Here is a 24,189-nt window from a genome sequence, read left to right as displayed (position 1 = left end):
TTCTCTAAGGAGTACTGGAAGCCATTCTTCTATTGAGCTGTAACTTCTGTCTTCTGGTTTTGCTTTTGTAGCAAGGTGACCAAGATTGATATGATTCACAACTATAATGACCATCACTCATTGGACAAGGATCTCACATTTTGAGTAGTCCCCTTTGTATCCCTTCTGCAGCCACATTGGACTATGGGCCAGGTTTATTTTACTTTGTTTTGTAAGTTGCTGTGGTCAAAAAAATTTATCATCTCATGGCTGTTCTACTAGTGCTCTCCTTCTCTGTAGTTCCAAGGTTGGTTCTTGGAAAGTAGATTTGACCAGTTACACTTTGGCACCCTCCTTCACAAACTTTTTCACCAACTGTATGCTGGAGAACTCTGCCCTGGGCACTGCCCTCCTGACTGGTCACTGTCTCTTCTCTTCCATACTCAGAAAAGCCTTAGCCATCCTTCCCTTCTTCCTCTCCAGCCTCCACAGGTTCCTTCCTATCTGAGGTGTTTCTTTTCTGTCCCCTCCCATAACGTTCTGGTTCATTGTCAGTCAGCAAAGTTTTATTAAGTGTTTCTTGTGTGCCAGGCAGTGTGCTAAGTGCTGGCAATACAGGTATAAGTAGAAAAATAGTCTCTTCCCTGAAGGAGCTTACATTCTAATGGGGGAAGACAGAACATAAAATAAAGCTAAAAAGGTGTGGAGCAGGGATGAGAATGAAGCTCATGGTTGGTAAAGTCTGGAGTGTACCTTGGAGACTAATGGAATATGGTTGACCAAGGCACCCTCCTTAAATGGAGGTTCATTATTCTTGAATGGAGTGCCACTATTTTATATGACGCTTTAACTTGACTCACTAGAATGCCCTTCTCTGGTCAGCACTTTCCTCTGTGTATTATTTCCCCATTAGAATAGTAATCGTGATAGGTAGTATACATATGACACTTGACATGTTATCTCAGCTGGTACTTGGAACAACCTGTGAGATTGATGGGTGCTTTTATTTTGCTCATTTTATACATAAGGAAACTGAGGCTGAAAGGCAAAGTGACCTCACAGGGTCATACATAGTAAGTGTATGAGGTGGAATCCAAACTCTAGACTTGTTACCAACAGTATAGTCTTATTGCTTTGAGGGCAAAAACTGTCTTTGCTTTCTTATTTTGTGTAGCACTAAACACTTAACAAATCCCTTTTACCTCATTTATTCATTCATGGACAGAACCTTTCTCAAAACCTTTCTAAACATGTAAACCTTTCAGAGTTTCCCCTCTGCTGTCAAAACCTTCAAGAACTCAAGGTTGTCTTCTTGCTGCAGTAAGGCATCAGAGGAGGGCTGTGTTTAAGAAAATTTATTAATATTTCATGTTACTAATAAAGGTACTTCATGTATTACAGATTTGCTGTTGCTGAGTCTGATTGTAATTTGGCAATTGCATTGAATAGGAATTATACAAAGGCTTATGTTAGAAGAGGCGCTGCTCGTTTTGCACTCCAGAAGTTAGAGGATGCCAAAGAAGGTAATAAAACCTTAAGACATTATCATATTTCATTCATTTTTCATTTTGTCATACGGAGAAAACTATATGGTGACCACCTTTGCTCTTTAAGGGGTTATTTTAAAAATAATTTTTGTGTATTTAATTTTATTCTCATTACTAAAATTATTCAGTAGTATTGACCAAAATGAGCCAGCTATGTGAGGGATTAAGTGAGTCTTAATATTTGGTAAAAGGATTTTAGAGGTTTCATTTAAATTTCTAACTTTATTGACCTGACAATACAAGCTTTTTATTTTGTGTGTGTGTATCACAAAATCTCTGCCTGGAGTGGATATATAATAGGATTTAAGAGCTGACTAATTTGTGGTGCATAGTACGTACTTGGAAGTAGTAATCTTGGGTCTAGTGAAGGATTATGGTTTGTGCTAGTATTTTCTTTGAAGTTGGGTGTTGGAGTTAGAATTGAGATTAAGTCATGTCAGTTTGCCCGATGTCAACTGTTAATGGTTTTTTAAAGCCTTCTTAAAATTTGACTACCAATAAAAATTTCTTTTCATGTATTTTTAAGTTTTATGTTCCCATGTCTCACTTAGATTATGAAAGAGTATTAGAACTGGAACCAAATAACTTTGAAGCAAAAAATGAACTCAAGAAAATCAATCAGGTAAAAAAAATAAAGTTGCTCCTCTTAAATAGTATTTATAAATGGTGTTCAATCCTTTGTGCCTAGCTTTATGAAAAGCAAATTTTAAAATTTTGTATAGTAATGGAGTCTTCTTAATATGAATTTTTTAAAATACAAAAACATTTTAACATTGAAGTTTTCAGTATTACTATTTAAATTAGCTCACAAGTAATACTGTAGTTAGTTCCAAATTTTTTCAGTTTGGTTTTTGATCAGGAGTTAACAATTATATCACTATATACTACTACTGGCATTAATTAGATCACAGAAGGGAAGAATTTCTGAGCATACAGGAGAGAGAACATTATGAAATGCAATATGGATAATTTTGATTGCATTAAATTTAAAAGCTTTTACGCAAACAAAGCCAATGCAACCAAGATTAGAAAAGCACAAAGCTGGGAAACAATTTTTACAACTATTGCCTCTGATAAAGGCCTCATTTCTAAAATATATAGAGAACTGAGTCAGATTTATAATAAAAATCATTCCCCAGTTGATAAATTGTCAAAAGATATGAACAGGCAGTTTTAGAGAAAGAGATTAAAGCTATTTATAGTCATATGTAAAAATGCTCTAAATTGATTAGAGAAATGCAAATTAAAACAACTCTGAGGTACCATATCACAGTTACCAGGTTGGCTAATATGAGAGAAAATGTTAAATCTTGGAGAAGATGTGAGAAAATTGGAATACTTACACATTTTTGGTAGAGTTGTGAACTGATCCAACCATTCCGGAGAGCAATTTGGAACTATGCCCAAATGGCTGTGCATACCCTTTGATCCATCAATACCACTACTAGGTCTGTATCCCAAAGAGATCATAAAAAAGGGGAAAGGACCCACATGTACAAAAATATTTATAGCAACTCTTTTTGTGGTGTCTAGGAATTGGAAATTGAGGGGATGCCCATCAATTGGGGAATGGCTAGACTAGTTGTGGTATATGAATGTAATGAAATACTATTGTTCTATAAGAAATTATAAGCAGGCTGGTTTCAGAAAAACCTGGAAAGGCTTAGATGAATTGATGCTAAGTTAAGTGAGGAGAATCAGGAGAACACTGTACACAGTTATAAATAGCAACACTGTGATGACCAGCTCTGATGGACTTTGCCCTTCTCAGCAAGATAGTGCTCTAAGTCAACTCCAAAAAACTCAAGATGGAATATGCTATCCACATCCAGAAAAAGAACCATGGAGCCTGAATGTAGATAGAAGCACACTATTTTCTCTTTGTTTTCTTCTTTCTCATAGTTTTTCTTCTGATTCTTCTTTCACAACATGACTAATATGGAAATATGTTTAATATGATTGTACATGTATAGCCTGTGTGTATATATATATATATATATATATATATATATATATATATAAGATTGCATGCCATCTTGCCGGGGTGGGAGGAAGGAAAAAATTTAGAACTCAAAATTTTATACAAGTGAATGTTTAAAACTAAAAAAAAATTAAAAAATAATAAGTCACAGTTACGTAGTACTTTATAGTTTCTAAGACTTTTTCCTGCTTTTCTGTTTGTTCTATTTTTGTAGAAAAATATATCTGCTTTAGAAGATGAATATAGTTTCATATTAGAACAATATCTCTGTATTATAGAATTGAGAATTTGTTTTATTTTTAATTTTACCAAGTCTGTGAGATTTAGGAAATATCTTGCATATATACATCATACTCTGAGATAGAGATCTACTTTTAATAGATGTTTCTGGTTTGAGAGCCATATCCAATATTTGTTTATTTTTACTTTGATGGAGTGTAGATTTTAAATCAAACTTGTCCTTTGGTATTTTAGGAATTGTTTTGAAATAGTTTACACATTCTTCATGGCATTTCATGCAAAATGTACAAGTACATCATATTTTTGTTTCTAGTTGTTTTTATAATTGAAAAAATTATATTTCCTAGGCGCTGCTGTCCAAAGAAGGTTCTCATGTAAAAGAAAATGATGCAGCGATTGAAGTAACTGAGGAAGAAAAAAAACAACTTAAAGAACAGCAGCATAGGCAACAAGCCATCCGAGAGAAAGATTTGGTAAAAAAAAAAAAAAAATTATCCCAAGAAAATTGAATTTCACAAAATTTCCCTCATTCATTAAAGTTGCTTAGTCTTAACAATATTCTGAGGACATTGTAACGTATCACAGATGATGATTCTGCTGAATATTTTTTCCTTGGTTCTTTATTTGCTATCTGTATTTTGTCTTAATTATCATCACAATTAGCATTTTTATAGGACCTCAAAATTTACAAAGCACTTTACTTGAATTCACTAGTTTGATACAATCAGCCTGTGAAATAGATACTTTTATTACTCCCATTTAATCAGAAAAATGTGGTTTTTATAGACAGTAACTTGTATGACTTGTCTGGAATCACAGAGCTAGTAAATATCTGAAGTGGAATTTGAACTCAGGGTTTTCTGAATCCAAACTACTGTAAGCTATATACCTTACTGCCTTTCATATTATTCTCATTTTTAAATTATTATGGAACTTCACTTTGGAAATTACTAGGATAGTAGCTATTGCATGTAATCAAGTCATCCTAATATTATGACTGATGTTAAGGTAGTGGGACTAAAAGTTTTTAATGTACTTGGGAAAGTATTATAGTCCCAACAAGTGACTAACTTAGAAATAGATAATTTAATTTCTTTATACCCCAATTTTGTACCACATGGTTACTTAGGAATAAAAAGTGTTTTGCAAAAATGTGTATTAACTTTCAGGTGAAAACCAAACCCTGTGATAGCAAAATTGAATCCAAAAAGAAATATTTTTAGGGCAAACAGCAAATTAATAGAATCTAGAAATAAGGTGTAGTAAAACCTGATTAATTCAGGATTTTTGGTAGTTGAAGCAGGTTAGAGTAATTAAATAATGTAAATGGCATAAAGTTGTAAGGACAGTTTTACCTTAAAATGAGATAATTCTTAATTATTCATTGAAATTAGTTTTCTACTTGATTAGCATATTCTGACAATATTTTGGTGAGCGTAGTTCATGGCAGCGTATGGACTGTATTTTTAAATGAATGTTCAATTCATTCCAGTAAATTCAACTGGTGTCAATATGAATTAGGTGACTTTTTTGATCTGCTATGAAATGCCTCTGTAATATTGAAATGGGGAAATAATACTAATGCTTGAATTTTAGATTTTTCCGTAAGCTTTATTAACATTAATAATGCTTCTTTGATGTGTGTTTTGGGGAGATGTGATTTTGTTTAGTTTTTATGTGTTGAGCCATCTAGCTCCATGCCCAGGCATTGAAGATTATTTAATAAATAGTTGTTGCATGAGTTAATAATGAGTTCTTTTATTCTGGAATTTGACAAATCTTAACATAGTCTATACTTTGATATAATATATTTGGCAAAACTTCACAAGACCAGATTTGTGAAATTACTCTATATCACAGCTGATAACACTACTAAAAATACTTCAGTAATTTAACATATCTCTGATTTCCCCAGAGATGATTCTTCCTCCATTCATACAGATTGTTTGCCCTCCATGTTTTCTTATCCTTCCTGTAGCCTGCTCTAAGTCCTGCGTAGCAGGTCCACTCAGTAGCATGAGGACCTTGCTCTAAGTCTCTTGATATTATGTAAATACAAATACAGCATATAAATTGCTCCTCTGTTAACTCTTGCTTTCACCTCCTTTTCTTGTTACAAATCTCTTCTCTTACATGTGTTTAATTTTTGTCTTTGGTAATTGGCTGTATAGCCCATTTACACCCATCAAGAACATCTCCTCTGCTCTTTGGGTTACCTGCAATTTTTAATCTGTAGAGATTCTGATTCCGGGTAACATAGCATTACTAGAAGAAATTTGACATTGTTGAAAGTGCTGTGTGGTTTCCCAAATGCAGCCTGACCTGGTCTCTTCCTCTTGTTTACTTTTGGGCCTGACTTCTTGTCCATCTGTTTGTCTAACCAAGATAGAGGTACTGATGGATTCAACTCTGGACTGTTTATCTAACTGCATAAAATAGTCTGGACGATAGGCATTCTTCATTCACTATGGATAGCTAGGACAAACTCCTTTAGTGATTATAAAATATATTTAGGAAACTTGGAAAAGTTGTGGGGCTTCATACCTCACACACTTTCACTACCTATATGGAGTAACTCTTCCATTTGGCCTCTGTATTGGATATTTTTCCCTACAATGGCAAATATCTCTCTGTTTTTTATGGCTGTAATGGTCTAAAAACTCTTTGATTCTTAACTATAGTAGTAGCACAAAGGACTATTTGTTCTTTAATTTGCTTATTTTTAGTTTTCAACATTGGCTTCCACAAGATTTTGCATTCCAGATTTTCTCCCCATCTTTCCCTCTGCCCATCCCAAGACAGTGTGCATTCTGATTATCCCTTCCCCCAATCTGCCCTCCTTTCTATCACCGCCCCCCCTCCCCCTGCCTTATCCCCTTCCCTTCTATTTTCCTGTAGGGCAAGATATATTTCTATACCCCTTTGCTTGTATATCTTATTTCCCAGTTGCATGCAAAAACAATTTTTAACATTTGTTTTTAAAACTGAGTTCCAAATTCTCTGCCCTCCTCTCTCCCCACCCATCCTCATTGAGAAGGCAAGCAATTCAATATAGGCTATACCTGTGTAGTCATGTAAAATACTTCCATAATAGTCATGTTGTGAAAGACTAACTATATTTCCCTCCATCCTCTCCCACCCGCCATACTCCCCTTTGACCCTATCCCTCCTCAATTATTTGCTTCTGATTACCCCCTCCACCACTGTGCTCTCCCTCTCTTATCCCCTTCCCCCCTATTTTCCTGTTGAGTAAGATAGATTTCCATACCCAATTGAGTGTGTATGTTATTCCCTCCTTAAGCCAAATCCTATGAGAATAAAGTTTACTCATTCCCTCTCACCTCCCCCCTCTTCCCCTCCATTGTAAAAGCTTTTTCTTGTGAGGGTCATTTCTTATTTCATTGGTTCTCATGGGCAAAGAATTTGTCACTTAATGGCCAGGCTACTGGTATTGAGTCTCTTACTACTTACTTAATTACCTTGGAAAAGAGACAGTCTCTGGTCAGAGTGGTACTCAGAGCCTTATCATTCATGGTAGCCCCTTCTAAAGGTTATGCTTTGCTTAGATAGCCTTTGAGGACCTAGGGTCACCTCCATAGCACAATAAGACATTGGAATAATTCTTTTATGAAATACAACTGAAAAGGTGGTCACCTTTTAGACTGTAAAATAAGTGTGTTTCTTTTTCAAGTTTGAATATTTCAAAATGTTAGTATAATTTAACCTGAAAATTAACATTGTAAGGTAGCATGAATTAAAATTTTTTAAATGAAAATTTATTGCTATCTTGTACATTTTTAGAAAAATAGCAAATATTTGGACAGTAAATAAATTGGACTTGTGGAAGAAATTACTTTTTGATAATAGAAAAGCACAGCTCATGGAAAAACAAATTTATAAAGTCAAGGAGGAACATGTAAGAAATTGCAATCTAATTCATATGCCATAAAAGCTAATGTATAATGAAGTGTGTATCTAATGGAATTGCCTGTTGTCAACTTAAATATTTTTAATGGAAAAATCTTAATTCTGGTGTATGTTGCTTTTGCATATGTGGAATATTTTTATTAATATATGCTCTTGTCATTTGAGGTGTGGTGAGATGGTGGGTGCCCTCTGGTCCTTGGGTGTTGACCCTGTCCTTGGCTGCCTCCTACCTCTCCCACCCCAACTCACCTGCCTTCCCATCAGAGGGAAGAGGACCTTGCTGCCAGAACAATGAGCACCAAGGAGAACCAGGAGATGAAACTGGAAGCATTGCATTCTATTTGTGAAAGTAATAAAAATTTCTAATGACTGAGTCCAGTTTCATTTCAGTGTAGGATAAATAAAAATGGTGATCCAAAAGCCTGCTTAATAGAAATTTCTTGGGCCAAAGCATATTCACAAGGATCTCCAGTCGTATCTATGAATGCTTTTTTCAATAATACCATGTCATCAGCTACAAAGCAAAATATTCTGGCTAAATTATGTGAAGAAGTTGAAATTAATCTTGGAACTTGTATGACACATAGATTTGAATATTCCATGGATAGTAAACAGTTCTTGGAGAATTATCATCTTTTTAATTCTGTGACATCAATAAGCAATATTATTTCACTTGAAATTCCTAATAAAGTTTCCTTAAGAGAAAAAGATTTTAAAAAATACCTTTCAAAAACTCTGAAATGGAAGTAGGCAAACAAGACAAGTCACAAAGGTGAACTTCTACAAGGCTGGAACTGGGTTGATGTAGTTAAACATTTAAGCAAAACTAGTTCTAAAGATGACTAATGAAAAAAACGATTTAAGAAAATACCAGCTTTTAATACAGAAATTTTTCTTTCTGTACTCTTTTCTTCTATTGAAGTGGCATTTTATAAAACGTTAAGTTTTTATGTTTCCTAACAGTACTGTGGTAAAAAGTACCTTAATGTCATTTAATTTTTTGTTGGTGACATTGATTTTAATAAATTCCGTTATGCATACATACACTCTCTAGTATACATCAACTCTTACCTAGTCTGCTTTCTTTCCTATGTTTAGGGAAATGGATTTTTCAAAGAAGGGAAGTATGAACTAGCAATTGAATGTTATACTAGAGGTATAGCAGCAGATGGCACCAATGCTCTTCTCCCAGCCAATAGGGCTATGGCCTATTTAAAGATTCACAAGTAAGTTTTCTGTATTTTGTGCTGTTTTCAAATGAAAATTGAATATTTTTTCTTTTGGCAATATATTGAAATGATTTACTAAAGTTTAGTTTGTTTCTTTGAGCACTGTTTATGTTCAGTGATCTGTGCCTGTCTCATAGCTTTATTGTGAAATTCAAATGAAATACTGCATGGTAAGATCATTGTGTAAAGCTGTAAATGTATATAGTGTTACTTTATATACATACACTTTAAAAAAAAGTTAAGGATCCTACCTGCTCCAGTCTTCATGCTAGTAATACAAAGGGGAGAAACCTAAATATATTTGTCTATTCCCTGACATCCTATGCCTCAGTCTCTTGCAGTCTGATTTCTGACTTCACCACTCAACGGAAACTGTTATCCAAAAGGTTACCAATGATATCTTAATGTCTAAATCCAATAGTTGTTTCTTCACATTCATACTTGACCTTTTGCTAATAGTTGTTACTGTTGATTACGCTCTCCTCTTAGATACTGTTCCCTCTTTAGATTTTTGTGACATTGCTGTCTCTTGCTGGATCATTGCTATGCTTGGTTATATTCCAAGGCCCTGTCATTGGCCCTCTTATCTCTCTTTCTAATTTCATCCCTCTCTAATTCATGCCCCATGGAGCTGCTAAATTTAATGTTCGTAAAACTCAGATTTGACCATGTCCAGGTTCAAGAATTTTCAGTGACTCTTTTGCCTCTAGGATAAAATAAAATTATCTCTATTTTACATTTAAAATTCTTCTTAGGCTGACTCCAGCCTACTTTTCCAGAATAATTTTACAGTACATCCTCTCACAAAGTCTGTGTTCCTGCCGCATTGGCCAACATGGTTTTTGCTTTACGTGACATTCTCTATGTTTAGCTTATGTGCCTTTCTGTACAAACTATTCTTTCCTGGAATACTCTCTCTACTCACCTGCCTCTTGAAATTCCTATCTCCCTTCATAGTTTAGCTCTATTCTGCCTCCTATATGAGACCTTTATTGATCTCCTTTTGCCTCCTCTCCCTGAAATGATATTGTATATATTTTAATGTATCCAATACATGCTGTTTCCCCCCAGCAAATTGTAAGCTACTTTAGGGCAACAGTTTTCATTTTTGCTATTTTATTCTCATTGTTTAGCAGAGAACCTGGTGGTATTTACTCAATGCTTGAGGAAATAAAAAATGATAGTCCTGCCTTCAGAGAGCTTATAAACTAATGGGGAGAATATCATACATAGACTGTATATTGTATTTCCTACTTTTAATATGTATATGACAGTTTGTGTTCAATCTCTAATTGTTTTATAATAATAATAATGACAATAGCTGATGTTAATACTGAGATATGCAATTAGACCTGTGATCTCATCCATTTGGATGTATCCTCTAATGATACAGGTACCAATCCATCCATTCCTACTTATCCTGTATGACTCTTGGCCATGTCCATAATTTCTCCACTGAGGGGTTCAAACCAGCATGCTGCAGGCCTTCCTCAGTTTTTCCTGTGAGCCAGTCAAGCAGTCTGGCTGTCTACCTGTTACCTCATAAAATGTGACTAGCCCATCTTACTGTCATGTTTCCTTATCTTTTGCTTCTGTTCTTTGAAGTTCCTCATTGGTTGTATTTTGCAGCCTTCTCACATCTGCTATGAGCCTCTCCATTGCCTTCTGTATGATACTCTCATGTTCAATTCTTTAGAGACTTGTGTTGCATGTTTTGACACCCTGCCTTAACACCTTTAGAATACTGGTATATTATAAAGAATGGCATTTGTTTCTGGAAGAAGTTTGGGATCATTAAAGGAGTTTTGCAATTTCCCGAAGGCAGTCCAGTCCCTTTTCCTTTTCTCGTTTAACTTTGGGCCCAACTTGTCCATCTATATTTATTGTCGGTCCCAGACATATTAAACTAATAGACATGCTCTGTGGATTTGTCCATCCACATGTGTGTCATAATCTTAAGCAATAGATGTCCTTCATTCACTTGCTTTTCCATATGTTGACAACTGGGCCAAACTCTTTTGAGTGGTTGCAGATCTCTTCCAGGAGAGGTGTTCTACATTATTTTGCCAGCACAGTGTCTTATATAAACTGGAGTCCCTAGAAGTCCTCAACATCCTTAGGAAATCCTTCTTCAATTTAATTACTCCACTGAATCTCTCCTATCAGTGGTGAACAACTTTGGTAAACATATCTCCATGTTTTATGTTTCAGCTACATTTATAATCAGAAGGTGATTGAACAGAGTTATTTTTGTTATATTTTTCAAGGAAACTTGAATAATTATGATATATGGATAGATTCCTTGTTAGAAGAGACTTTATAAGGCATCATTTTGCTCTATCAAATCAAATGCTGCAACAAGTAATAAATACAGTGAGATCTTGTATTCTCTACATCTTTCAGTCCAGTGTGAAGTAGTTAAGGTGTGGCCCTTTATAGAGTATTGATTGGGAAGCTCTTTTTCTTGCCTACTAATATCCTCAGTTAGGATATCCTTGATTGATGTGAGATGAGTCTCATAAAGGGAAAGTAGGCATAAATTCGATAATTTTTTATGTTTTTTGGCCTTTTTTTGTGTGTTAATGCCCAAGAATTTTTTTCAATGTCTCTGGTATCTTCCTCTCCTTCAGATATCTTCTGAGTCAAGAAAGCTTTCAGTAGCATAGATAAGGCTCACCAAATTAAATCACCATACACTTTGATCTTGATAACTTGAATACAAAGGTGGCAGAAGGTGAGAGTGTTGAGAAATATATCAAAAGACATGACTCAGGAAAGAAGGATTATGAATAGCCATAACATATTTAATACATAGAAATCTCTTGTCTTTTTACATGAACACTTTATTTGAGAAAGGTACTGGACACAGCAAAAACCAAGTAGCATCACAAAAAATGAAACTGATTGTATTTTAACTGACAGGAAAAAAACCTGTCATTCCTGAATCTGCTGTCTCTGCTTAGTCAGACTTGTCAGAGATAATAAATAATGAGAAGAAAGATATGGGCTACAGGTGAAACCACCCAGCCTTGACTGTTTAAAAAATAATGATGAAAAATTGGTAAAGGACAAGAGAAATGACTTAAATACCGATTTTGATAATTTATATAGATGTTTAGCTGATAAAAATTCTATAAGAGCCTAGAAAGTACTTAATCAAATACTTACTTGCCTCAAGAAGCGAGTTAGTAGCTGGCAAAACTGATTTAGAATATATATTTGCTTATAAAAATCTTAGCATAATGATGGACAACTATAAACAGTATCTAAAGCAGAGAATTAGGGGAGGATAAAGCCAGTTTAGAGAAAGTTTGGTAAATGCATTTAAGCAAAGCCATCCCAAGGCCATTGAAGGACACCAAGAGAAGAGAAATGAAAAATAACCTGTAAAAATTTTCATAATAAACTTTACCAGTAGGGATGATTCTATTTGGAGACTTTAACATCCTATCACCAGATGTGCTTATAAGGAAAGTAGAAAAGGCATAAAGAGAATAAAGAGGAGGAGAAGCAATCGGATTTCCACCAAGTACATAAAGAAGAGATTCTTGCTTTATTTAACAGAAACTGACAGTAATTTAGCACAGTTGATCACATGTTTTCTCATTTATTCCTCTTAGTAAACCTGTGAGACAGTTACAGTAGATATTCTTACTTACAAATGAGGAAAATGAGGCTGAGGGAGTTTGTCACCTGCCCATGGATACACATCCATAGAATACTGGAGGGGAATTTGAAACATGGTCTCTCCTGACTTCAAGTTCGCTTTGCACTATTGTTATTATTACTTCAGAGGATTAAAGTAAAATTCTTCCACATTTTGGAAGAATGTCTAGATTCAAGTCAATCTCTGGGAACTTTGTCACAATTGTTGACCAAGCCTCAAAGATCAGTGCTTGTATTGTTAGGAACAGCAGTGGTAGGAAAAGGGAACAGTACCCACCATGGCTTTTCCTTCCCTTCCTTGTTGAAATCTAGTTCTCTTTCCATAAAATCTTCCTTTAACTTAGTCTTGTCTTGCAGATTTTAACGTAAGGTTTTTGATAACTAGAGCTAGCACAGTAATGGGTAATTAATTTGGTGGGTTGGGGTAGACAGGAGGAGTAGTCTCTGCTCGTGATTTCGTCATTGTGAGAACTTCTAGAGTGGAAACTTCTCCCAATACAAATCAGTAATTTATAGAGTTGCTAGGGCCACCGAGAGGTTAAAGTGACTGATCACATGGCATATGCCAGATGCAAGACTTGAACCTTGGTCTTTGAGACTTGAAGGCCAGCCCTCATTAACTATATTACTGTCTTGGCAATGAATTTTTTAGATACAGAGCACTTGTCTGCTTTATGCAGAAAATGTTAAGACTAATAGTATCATGTCACTATTATATTGAATCTTTTATTGAAACAAGTGTTATATCTAGAAATTTTGCACTAAACTTTGACAAGGCGGAATATATTTATATTTACATTCACATTTGTGGTTGAAGTTCATTCGTTTAAGTCGTGTCCGATGCTTTGTGACCCCATTTGGGTTTTTCTTGGCAAAGGTACCAGAGTGGTTTGCCATTTCTTTCTCCAGTTCATTTTACAGATAAGGAAATGAGACAAACAGGATTAAGTGACTTGGCCAGGGTTCCACAGCTTGTGAGTGGCTAAGGCTGGACTTGAATTCAAGTCTTTCTGACTCTGGCCTGGTGCTCTATCTACTGCTCTGCCTTGCATTTATATATTACTTGCTATGTGCCAAGCACTGTGCTAAGCCCTTTGCAGTAATTATTATATTTTATCTTAACAACAACCTTGGGAGGTAGTGCTCTCATTATCCTCATTTTACAGTTGATTAAACTGAGGCAGGCAGGTTAAATGATTTGACCAAAGTCATAGACATAGTGTCTGAGGCCAGAGATTTGAGGTCTTCCTAATTCTAGGCCTAATGCTCTTTCTACAGTGCCACTCCTCTATCTCTCTGAAATTGTTGATCAGACTTTTGCCATATCTTTCAAGGATTGGGTAGTAATTTAAAAGTCTCATGGTACTTCTATATTGCTTTGTCTATGATTGAAGAGAGAAAGGAAATTAATGTATGGTTCCACTTGGAAAGGCAAATAAATGGTTTTTTCATGTACTCAGGAATAAGCAACATTGTTACATGGAACATTTGGTCACCTCGTAGTGATCATGGGAGTAGTTGCAAAAGAACCATCAAGAAAATAATTGCAGCATAAGCACCAACATGTTGTAAAGACTAGAAAGAGAAAAATTCTCTATGAATGACTTGATAAGATCCTCCAAATTAAATCAGCTTACAGTTTAATACTTGATGGTTTCTATTTAAAGGCTAGGACTTGATGAGAAATATAGTGAGAATATATAGATGCATCATGCCTGTATATTATGAATATTTGATTCTAGAAAAGAATTAGAAGGGGATGGATATGGCAGACATTGACTAATGACAAAAGTGAAATTGATTATTTATCAGTAGACAGGAGTTAAGTCATTACTGATAAGAAAATCATTCCTGAATCATCTATCTATGCCTGATCAGACCATCTCTTTGTTAAAGCAAAGATCAAAATTAGCACAAAGCTAGACAGAAAAATAAAAATGAGAAAAAAAAGATAATGGTGATGAGGGATCTGTCAGAAAGCATGATTTGGGAAGAAGAAATGTGAGTGACCAAAGACTTGCTAGGCATTTAAAACAACTCCATTCTGATCAATTTAAATTATTCTTGAAAAATATTTAATGGATAAAATGATCTTGACATCTAGTTTAGTAACTTCATATAGAAATTTAGCCTATGTTATCACAAAGGAGAGCACAAGTTCCTTAGAACTCCATAATTAGCACATATTTGACTTGTCCCAAGTGGAGAGAGATGGCATCAAAAGCAATGTCAGTTTATGATATGAAGTCATTTTAAAAATTTAATGGAGGTGGATTATTCAAGATTATGAGCAGAGACAAACAGTGAAGGAGTATAACCAATTTTAGAAAGCTTGGTGAGAGATCCAGATAAGTATAGTTGTTCAGAACTGTTTAAAACTGAAAATGGTAGGATCACAGCAAAGAAAAGAAAAATGGGAAAAAATTGCGGTATTTTGGGTTTTTTTTAAAATAACATTTACCACCAAGAACCATGAAGCTAAGGATTCTAATATCATGACCTCAGATGTGCTAAAGGTAATAAAGATGGGAAAAGTAACTGTATTAGACAAAGGATATACAGAGGAGATCAGTGTTGGATGCTTCACAATTATTGGGACGTTGAGAGATTGAAAAAGAAATTTGAAGAGTGTGAGATACAAAAGGCATAGGAGACATTTTAAACTTTATTAATACTAGAACTTATTAGCACTGGAAAAAAGGTGATGGAAAACATCAATTGCTGATCCAAATGCTTGCTTTCCCACATATATTTAATTTTTTATGAGAATAAAAAAATATATATACATACACTCACACATTGCAAGCATCCATGATGAGAGTGCTACTAAGGAACAGGAAAACTTTTGCAAGTGATTGAAAGTTAGCTCCTTGAACACAAGAATTATTTCCTTTTTGCTTTTGTATCCTCAGCATTTAACATAGTGCCTGACATGTAGCTGGTACTTAATAAATGTTTATCGATTGATAATTCCTAATAGATCATATCTCTACCATCATTGACTGATCAGTTGACTGAAAGCTGTAGAGAGTTTAAGATCCCACTCTTTTTGTTTGTTGATTTATATTTTCAAAGAAGGTTTGATTTGGTGGAGGACATTCTAGCCTCAAAAGTTCTCCTTCAGCATAGTATCTCCCATCTATACTCAAAAGTTTTCAAGATTCCTCAGAGGATGTACTCAGGATTCAAGATGAGGAGGATTCTCTAAGGATGATGTGGTCTTCCAGATGGTCTTCTTTGTAAATAACATGTTGGTTGCATGAGCCTCATGGTTTGTTTTAATAGTACTTACGAAAAATCAAATTGATGTAAAATATCAATGAACATCTGGGCCTAGAATTTAAACTTCAGGAAAATGCATAGCTCCTTTAATCATGCCAAACTTTTCTCTGAAACAGAGGTCCATCTTTTTAAAAATGATTTTTGCCCAGTGTTGAACAGTGTTGACAGTATTGACATTTTAGATGCTGAAGATTACATTCAGAAGTCAAAGTTGAGGTACATAGCAAATAAGGAACTACCAAAAAAGTAAAGGATGTCATTAGAGAAGTGTATGATTCCCCCTCCCCCCCCCAAAATTTGGCTATTCATGTGATAAGGGCAAAAGATAACCAACTAATGATGGATAGCTTAAATGTTTCTATACTTTCAGTGTCTAGAGAAAGTCCCTCAGCATGTTGGGTGGACCTGCTGTGGTTTCTGAGAGGAACTGGACAAAAGTTGGACAGGAGGGGATGGGATCTGTCTGATCTGCATTGTTGGAAGGAACATCCAAATTTAGAATATTAGAAATTGATTTGAATAAATCTATAGAGAAGAAAGTGCTCATAATAACTTTAAACACAAAAGATCTCCCCCTCCCCACCCCCCTAGCCCAGAGACTTAGAGGAACTCAAGGGGGAAATTGTAGGGCTATTTGCTTTTTTGTGCTATACTGTTTCTATAACATTTTTATGTTTTTAAAATCCTTCCTCTCTGTTATAAATTTTAAGTTATGGATTTTTACCTGTGCAAACTGGGCTCCATTGTATTGGTAGAATCTGTGTTCATCCTTTGTTTTTGAAGAAGACCATGCCATCAGAGAAATAATGGTATGACTTGCACTTGACTTTGTTTTGAGTGATGGAGGGCTGTGCAGGTCACCAGCCTCACTTCCCCTCCTGGGCCATCTGGATCCAGTGATCAGATATTTACCAGGATGACTGGAGAAGGCCCAGGATGCACTGGGAGGCCTTGGCCTATTCATGTACTCACTTAGAGTGAGGTAATGCCTATTCAGTGAATAGGCCTCTTTAAGAAGTAAACAGGGAATGGCAAAAGAATGAGCAAAAGAAAGAAAAAAATAAGTAAATGGAGCTGGGAGGGAAAGAACAACAGTTATTCTTGCTAGAATACAAACAGCAGAAAGAAGATAAAGAGAATTTATATAAGGGAAATTTTACAGAAGGAGAAAAGAGAAGCTATAAGGCCTTGAAAGGAGAGACTGAGTGCAAGAAACTCAGTATGTGTTGCCTTGGTTTGTTCCTCTTTTTGAGAAGTAGAGGTTGTGATCAGTTCAGTAGAAAACAAAATCATAGAGTAGAAAAAATGTCAACGAAAGAGAGATAGTAACCTAAAAAAGGTTCTGATGGAATAACTGTTTTCATTTATTAAGCCTTTTTTAAGCAACCATCATTTGCCAGTACTGTGCTAGGTGCTTGGGATACAACATGAAAATGAAACAGTCCCTTCTCTGAAGAGCTTACGTTAATGCAGTGGCAAGATTCTCAGATTTAAAAAGGGATTTTAGAGATCAGCTAAGGAAAAGAAGTTAGGAGACCTAGGCTCTAGGTATTACTAAATAGCTATATGGACTTGTATAAGCTACTCAGCCTCATTGTGCCTGGGGTTTTCCCTTAGAATAAGGGGCTGTACTGGATCATCTCTAAGTTCTTTAACAGTCCTGGAGGGGGGCAATACAACTGGCAACATTTTCATTCTTATATTCATTTGAGATTTTACTTCCTTCCTTTCCCTAACTTCAATGTTAACGTTTTCAACTGATCTCAAAAGTTTCAAATGTGAAAAGTAGCTCATCTAAACGAGTACAAATACTCTTGAATGGTATTTCATTTTAAATGGCATTATTCATGTAATCTTTTAAGATTTTTTAAAAGCTTATTGTAAAATTGTGTTTATTAGATATGAAGAAGCTGAAAAAGACTGCACACAAGCGATCCTGTTAGATGGTTCCTATTTGAAGGCTTTTGCCAGAAGAGGTACTGCAAGAACAGCTTTGGGAAAATTAAATGAAGCCAAAGAAGGTAAGATTTTTATAGTGTTTACTAGAATTCACTCATTCTGATGAGACCTAACCGCTGTAGGAGCAAGAATTTATATAGCTTTCTTCACAGATCATGGATAAAACCCTTTCATCCTTATCTTCATTTATTTATTCAGTAAATATTGATAATTGAGTGGCTGTTACGTGTAAGGCACTGTGGGGCATGCAAGAAAGAACAGAATAATGCCCTTGCACTAAAGGGTTATCAGATAGCTTTCTGCTAAGATTATAGGATTTAGAACTGGGGAGAATGTTAAAAATTAACCTACAAACTATTTTGAAAATGAAGAAATCTAGAAATATTAGTTGACTTGGTAAAGGTCACAGATCTAGTGAAAGAACAGATCAACTGTTTTACTCAAGTCTTTTTAGTATAAATTCAATGTTTTTTCCTCTACACCATAATGCCACTCGTAATAGCTTACTGTTTTTAACCATGATGAAGTTCTCAGTGGTCTTTCAGTTAAAAAACAAAACTTCCATAGCAGTTTCAATCATTTGTTTTGATAGTGTGTAATAAAAGCTCACTTATTTGTGATAATTGTGGTGAAAAACTAGGTTGAATTAGTGAAATATCTCAATAACAGAATATTTTTAAATCATTCAGCAAGCATTAAGCATTTACTGTGTACCAGGCACTGTGCTAAGGGTACAGGTACAAAGAATGAAACAATTCCTACTAACAAGGGAGCTTATGAAAAGTACATATAAATATATATGTACATATGTATATATATATATATATATATATATATATATATATATATATATATAGCATAAATTTGAAGTTAATAAATTTTAATATATACAAAGTGGTAAAATACAATATAGTTTGAGAGAGAGGACATTAGCAGTTGGGAGATCAGTGAAGGCTTTCTACAGTACATCCTCTAAGAAGAGGACTCTCTGGGATAGACCTAAGACAGGAGGGTACGTTGCAAGCATATGGGATGGCCAGTGGAAAGGCACAGAGGTGGGACATGGAGTGTCCTATATGAAGGACAGGGAGAAGGCCAGTTTGAGACTGGACCAAAGAATACAGGAGTGGAAGAAATGTAGTTTTAAGGACATAAGGCATTTCAACTGGAATCAACAAAGTGTTTCTTAAATGAAGCCCTTTCAGGGCAAGGATTATTTTATGTTTGTTTTTGTATCCCCAATGTCTAGCGCACAATAGACACTTAATAATAGACTGCTCATTGATTAAATAATTGATTAAAGATCATCAGGGGAATTGCTCTAGTTATTTTAAAAATATAAAATTCACATCAATTATTTATATAAAATGTTACTTAAGTTTTTCTCATCCTCTCTTACTGTCTTGTATCAGTATTAATCTTCAGTTAGTGCATAGGAAGTTTAGTTTTGTTTTTATTTTAATTATCACCAATAACCAAAAAATCAATTCTATTGAATTTTGTATTTATAAAGCACCTTGATCTTATTACAGTGTCAGGTTTCTTAGTACTAATCAGTTGATTTGCAGTTTACTGCTTGAAAAATATATGAATCCTCATTTTGTCTGTCATGTATAAGCATTTTTGGGATAACTACCACTGGCAGGCAGAATGGGGATGATATATATGTCTCCTACTGTTTCATCATGATTTTGATTTCTTTTGCTAGATCTCTATATTTGTAAGCTTTTTATTCCATGTAATTTGGTAATAATAACTTCTCTGAAAATTAGGGATACTCCCAAATTCTGATGTAGTCAGCATATCACAGGAGACCAAGGACACTTTTACAATATTAATGATTAATTTTTGAAGTTGCTACAAATTGTAGTGCCATTAGGCATAGTTTTACCTACTTGTTTTTTATCAGTTCATGTCTTTCCAAGCTTCTCTGAATTTTTCATATTATTTTGGTACGGTAGTTCTTCGCTATATTATATACTACAATTTGCTTATATATTTCCCAGATGAGCATCTACTTAATTTCCAGTTTATTGCTACCATAAAATGTGATATGGTATGTGGATTGTTCTTTCTGCATTTGATACCTAGGGTTTAAAGCACTGGGGATCTCTAGTAAGAATCTCAGGGCTTTTAGGTATGGACATTTTAGTCTATGTTTTCTTACAATTCCAAATATCTTTCCATCAGAGACCTATTCAAAGTTTTATTAACAGACATTAAACTTCTCCAACATTGACTATTCCCATATTCTCTCATTTTTGCCCATTTGCTTCAGATGAGAGTTGTTTTGTTTTTCATTTCATTCATGATTAATGATTTGGAGTAATCTTTCATATGGTTGTTGATGGTTTTGCAAGTCTTTTGAGAAAAGTTTGTTAATATTCTTTGACCACTTAGTCATTGAAAAAATAGTGAGTGACTCTTAATCTTACGTATTGTGTTAATTCTCTATGTAGTTTGACTCTCAGACCTTTACTGGACAAACCTTTATCAGGGCTGTTTGATTCAAAGATTGGTTTTCTCAATCAACAGCTTACATTCTTATCTAAGTTGTATAGGATTTTTACAAGCAGAAGCTTTTTAATTTCATGTAATTAACATTAGAATCTATTTTATCTTTTATGATCTTTATGTTAGGGGGACCATAAATGTTCAAAGTGCTTATTTTGGGTTCTCTTTTTAATTTTTTTAATGACTTGACCTTTTTAGGTCTTGTATCCATTTTGAGCTTATTGTAAAACATAGCATAAGATATTGATATAAACCTAATTTCTGTTAATTGCTTTGCATTTTTCTCAGCATATTTCTTGTTTAAAAATTCTTCCCCATGTAATTTTTCTTTGTTAATTCTCCAACAATTATTGACCAACTGTCGAGCACAGGAGCCAGGGGGTGTGGCAGCACTTCGCCTCTCCCACGCCAGTCTTGCTTCCAGACCAATCATCATTTGGAGAGGCATTGGTAGAAGAGACTGCCATCCCAATTCAACAAGTATTTATTAAGTATTTCCATGTGCTAGGTGCTGTGCTAAGTAAGTCTGTGGAGGTGCAGTCTGGCACCTGCTTCAACAGCTGCTACAGTCATATCAGTTGAAAACCCAAAAAAGAAAGTTCTTGGTACTGAAGTCTTTGACATTATCAAATAGCACAGCATCAGAAATTGATGATTTTTATCAGTGGAAGTGACATTCAGGAAGAGGCATTACCATTTGCTTAGCTACTGCACCCTGAGGACCATGGGACTTTTCTATTTGGCATGCAACTAAAACCTTCCATATGTACTGTCTTCCCCATTGAATGTATTTTATCCCTAGCTAAGCACAGTGCTTTGCACATAGTAATGTAATAATTATATTTTGGCATGGTTTTTCACTTATTTTTTTGTTAGGTTGCTGAGTTTTCTGAATTCAGAAGCATTTTATTTGGATTTTTGTTGTTGTTGTTGTTTTATTTGAGCATTTTATTTGGTCAGAGAAGAGCTACCTTTTGCCCCAGTCTTCCCAGTCTTCCTTTGTATTTCTCCATTATAAACATTTTTAAAGATGTGTATTGGTAAGTATAGGTAGTAGACACTGACAGAGTGGAGATAACCTGTGTTGTCCTAGAAAGACTGAGCTTAGTATGTGTTCTTTAGATGAAATGAGGCTCTTGTTGCTTGCTGTTAGTAATTAATTTCTTATCTGGAATGGCATTCTCTACAAAAGGAAAAAGAAATGTTGATGCCTTTTAAATATTACAGTTGTTTCTGGATATATCTCCTTCCCTGGCTTTCTTTCTCTACAAACCTTTTGTGAACCTTCTCATCTTGTAACAAAGAAAACCAGTTAAGCAAAAACCCAACTGATCCAGCAACCTAATCTGACAGTAAAGATAACATTCTTTTTTCCCTGCAGTCTTCTTATATATTCACGAAAAGGTGAGAAATGCATTTTTAGTGGCATATATCAATGATATAACTGTGTGTGTGTGTGTGTGTGTGTGTGTGTGTGTGTGTGTGTGTGTGTGTGTGTGTGTGTGTGTGTGTGTGTGTGTGTGTGTAATTGAGAACATTCTTTTTCAGGTTTAGATTGAACTAAAAAGTGAGATCCTTCTGAACTTGAAATTCTGTGATTCTGTGGATTAACTGACTTGGTATATTTAGACCACAGAGTAGCCAGTCAGAAAATGCCCAGTAGAATTTGATGCCTTTTAAAAGTGGGGAATCCCAGGGATATGAAAGCAAGGGTCTAGTTTTCTTGGGATTGTCTCATAATTACTGTAATTTTATATATTAACGTATCACTTGGGCCTATCTCAAAAGCCAAACTATATAACTTGGTCCACTGAGTGTCAAGTTTTTTGTTTGTTTTTGATCAATTAAAGCCAGCTTATTTGGAAACAATATTTTGACCACTCCTAATTATAGATATTGAATGATTCTTAGTATGGTGGCATCTGAACTATACAGAAAAATAAGATGGTAAGAAATATTCAGCTTTCATTTGAGAATAGACTGAATGTAGTACAAGAGGAATGCTTTGTCTGAATTTAGCTATCTTTAAAAAGTTTTTACCACTTTCATGGAGGTTGTTTGCCATAGAGTACAGTTGAAAGAAAGAGATTCCATATAGATAGTGAGATTTAAATATTCCTTTGAGAATGGCATGGAGCTGCTTGCATTAAAACCAGAATGCTTCAGGGCCTCTTCTTGGTTTTTTTGGGTTTTTTTTGGATCCACAGTCCATCAGAAGAACACAACCTAGTAATTGCAGGAAAAACCAAAGAGGTAAAAAATGCCTACTATCCTGGGAAACAGGCAGTAAACATTTATTAAGGACCTACTATATGCCAGGAACTGTCCATATTGTGATATAGTTATATGAATGGCTTTTAATGAAGTAATTCTTCAATACCTAAACTTTGGATAGTCTACAAACGATCTGGGTCCAGAATTGGATAAGTGAAAGGAAGCAGACTAGTTTGCATTTTGGAAATTGTGCAGTGCTTTTAATGATCCCATGCTTCTTCTCCTTGATGGACAAGCTTCTTTGTTATTTATTTTTATTGATATTTCTTTATATAAATTTCACTTCTGATATATCCCTTACCTTCCCCAATAAGCCATTCTTAGGAACAAAGATTTAAAAAAAAAGTAACAGGCAGTTGAGCAAAACCAACCAGTAGTTCAGCTGTTTGACAGTATTTTTAGCATAATTCTTAATTGGGGAAAAGAATTCTGTTTTTTAAAATTGATTGATTACCAGATAAGTTAGCAAGTAATTTTTTTGAAGATAATTTTCTATTGAAAGTTACACGAAACAGCAATTAGATATCAGGTCATAAGTCAGTAAACAGAACAGCTCTGGGTTTTTCAGTAGGAGTTTCCTTGTGTGTGTCATCATACACAGTGCAAAAAAAAGCAAATATGAATCTGCTTTCAGTTCAGAATAAAATTTTCAATATAAGTTCATTATTGTTGTATAGTTTTCCTTAATGGATGGTATCTACCTTAATTTTCTTCATGTTTGGATTTTTTTAGTTGTTTTTGTGAAATATAAGGTCTGTTTTGCTGGTGCAAAAAGTCTGATAAGGTATAAATATGGAAAGTTAGTTTGGAAGGATTTTAAATGACAAAAGAAGAGTTTAAATTTGATCAGTTGATTCAATGGGTAGTCACTAAAGATTATTAAGGAGACTGACATTGACCTATTTAGGAAAGTCATTAAATGGAGGTTGGATTTGACTTGAGGTAGGGAGAATAATTTAGGAGACAGATGAGAAGTGCTCTGGAAGGGGTAGGGGTATTTTTTAGGTGGGAAAATTTTCCCAGTAACTGCTCAAAAGACAATAAAACTGTACATACCCTTTGATCCAGCAATATCCCTACAAGGTCTATATCCCAAAGAGATCATAAAAAAGGGAAAAAGACCCATATGTACAGAAACATTTAGAGCAACTCTTTTTGTGGTGGCAGAGAATTGGAAATTGAGGGGATGCCCGTCAGTGGCTAAACAAGTTGTGGTATATGAATGTAATGGAATATTATTATGCTATAAGAAGTGATGAGCAGGCAGACTTCAGAAAAACCTGAAAAGACTTACATGCACTGGGGGCAGAGCCATGATGGTAGAGTAAAAGCAGGGATTTGCTTAAGCTCTCCCCCAAACCCTTTCAGATACCTGTAAAAATGACTAAACAAATTCTGGGGCAGGAGAACCCACAAAATGATAGTGAATTTCCAGCCCAAGACAACTTGGAAGGTTAACCTGTTGGCACCAGGTTAGGAGAGGAATTCAGTCCAGCATGGGCTGTACCAGCGCAGATAGACTAGGCCTTAGCAAACCAGAAGCAGGCCTCAGGGGACTGAATCACTGGCAGCTATGGGGCTTTTCAGTCTT

At 35.0% G+C, this 24,189-nt stretch overlaps 1 protein-coding gene and 1 pseudogene across 1 annotated transcript in view; both read left to right on the top strand.

Moving 5' to 3' along the window:
- RPAP3 (RNA polymerase II associated protein 3) overlaps nucleotides 1-24,189 on the top strand; it is a 53,566-nt gene that overhangs the window by 12,522 nt on the left and 16,855 nt on the right. Inside the window, exons 6-10 of the mRNA XM_072654484.1 lie at nucleotides 1,381-1,502; nucleotides 2,078-2,148; nucleotides 4,095-4,220; nucleotides 8,773-8,900; nucleotides 17,751-17,872. Of these exons, the coding sequence (XP_072510585.1) occupies nucleotides 1,381-1,502; nucleotides 2,078-2,148; nucleotides 4,095-4,220; nucleotides 8,773-8,900; nucleotides 17,751-17,872 (569 nt within the window). The remainder of the gene's footprint in view (nucleotides 1-1,380; nucleotides 1,503-2,077; nucleotides 2,149-4,094; nucleotides 4,221-8,772; nucleotides 8,901-17,750; nucleotides 17,873-24,189) is intronic.
- LOC140533979 (RWD domain-containing protein 4 pseudogene) lies at nucleotides 7,870-8,639 on the top strand (annotated as a pseudogene).

The sequence above is a fragment of the Notamacropus eugenii genome, chromosome 3 (genome assembly GCF_028372415.1).
Source record: "Notamacropus eugenii isolate mMacEug1 chromosome 3, mMacEug1.pri_v2, whole genome shotgun sequence".
Lineage (NCBI taxonomy): Eukaryota > Metazoa > Chordata > Mammalia > Diprotodontia > Macropodidae > Notamacropus > Notamacropus eugenii.
Note: the sequence above shows the minus strand (reverse complement) of the source record. Positions and strands in the feature narration are given on the sequence as shown.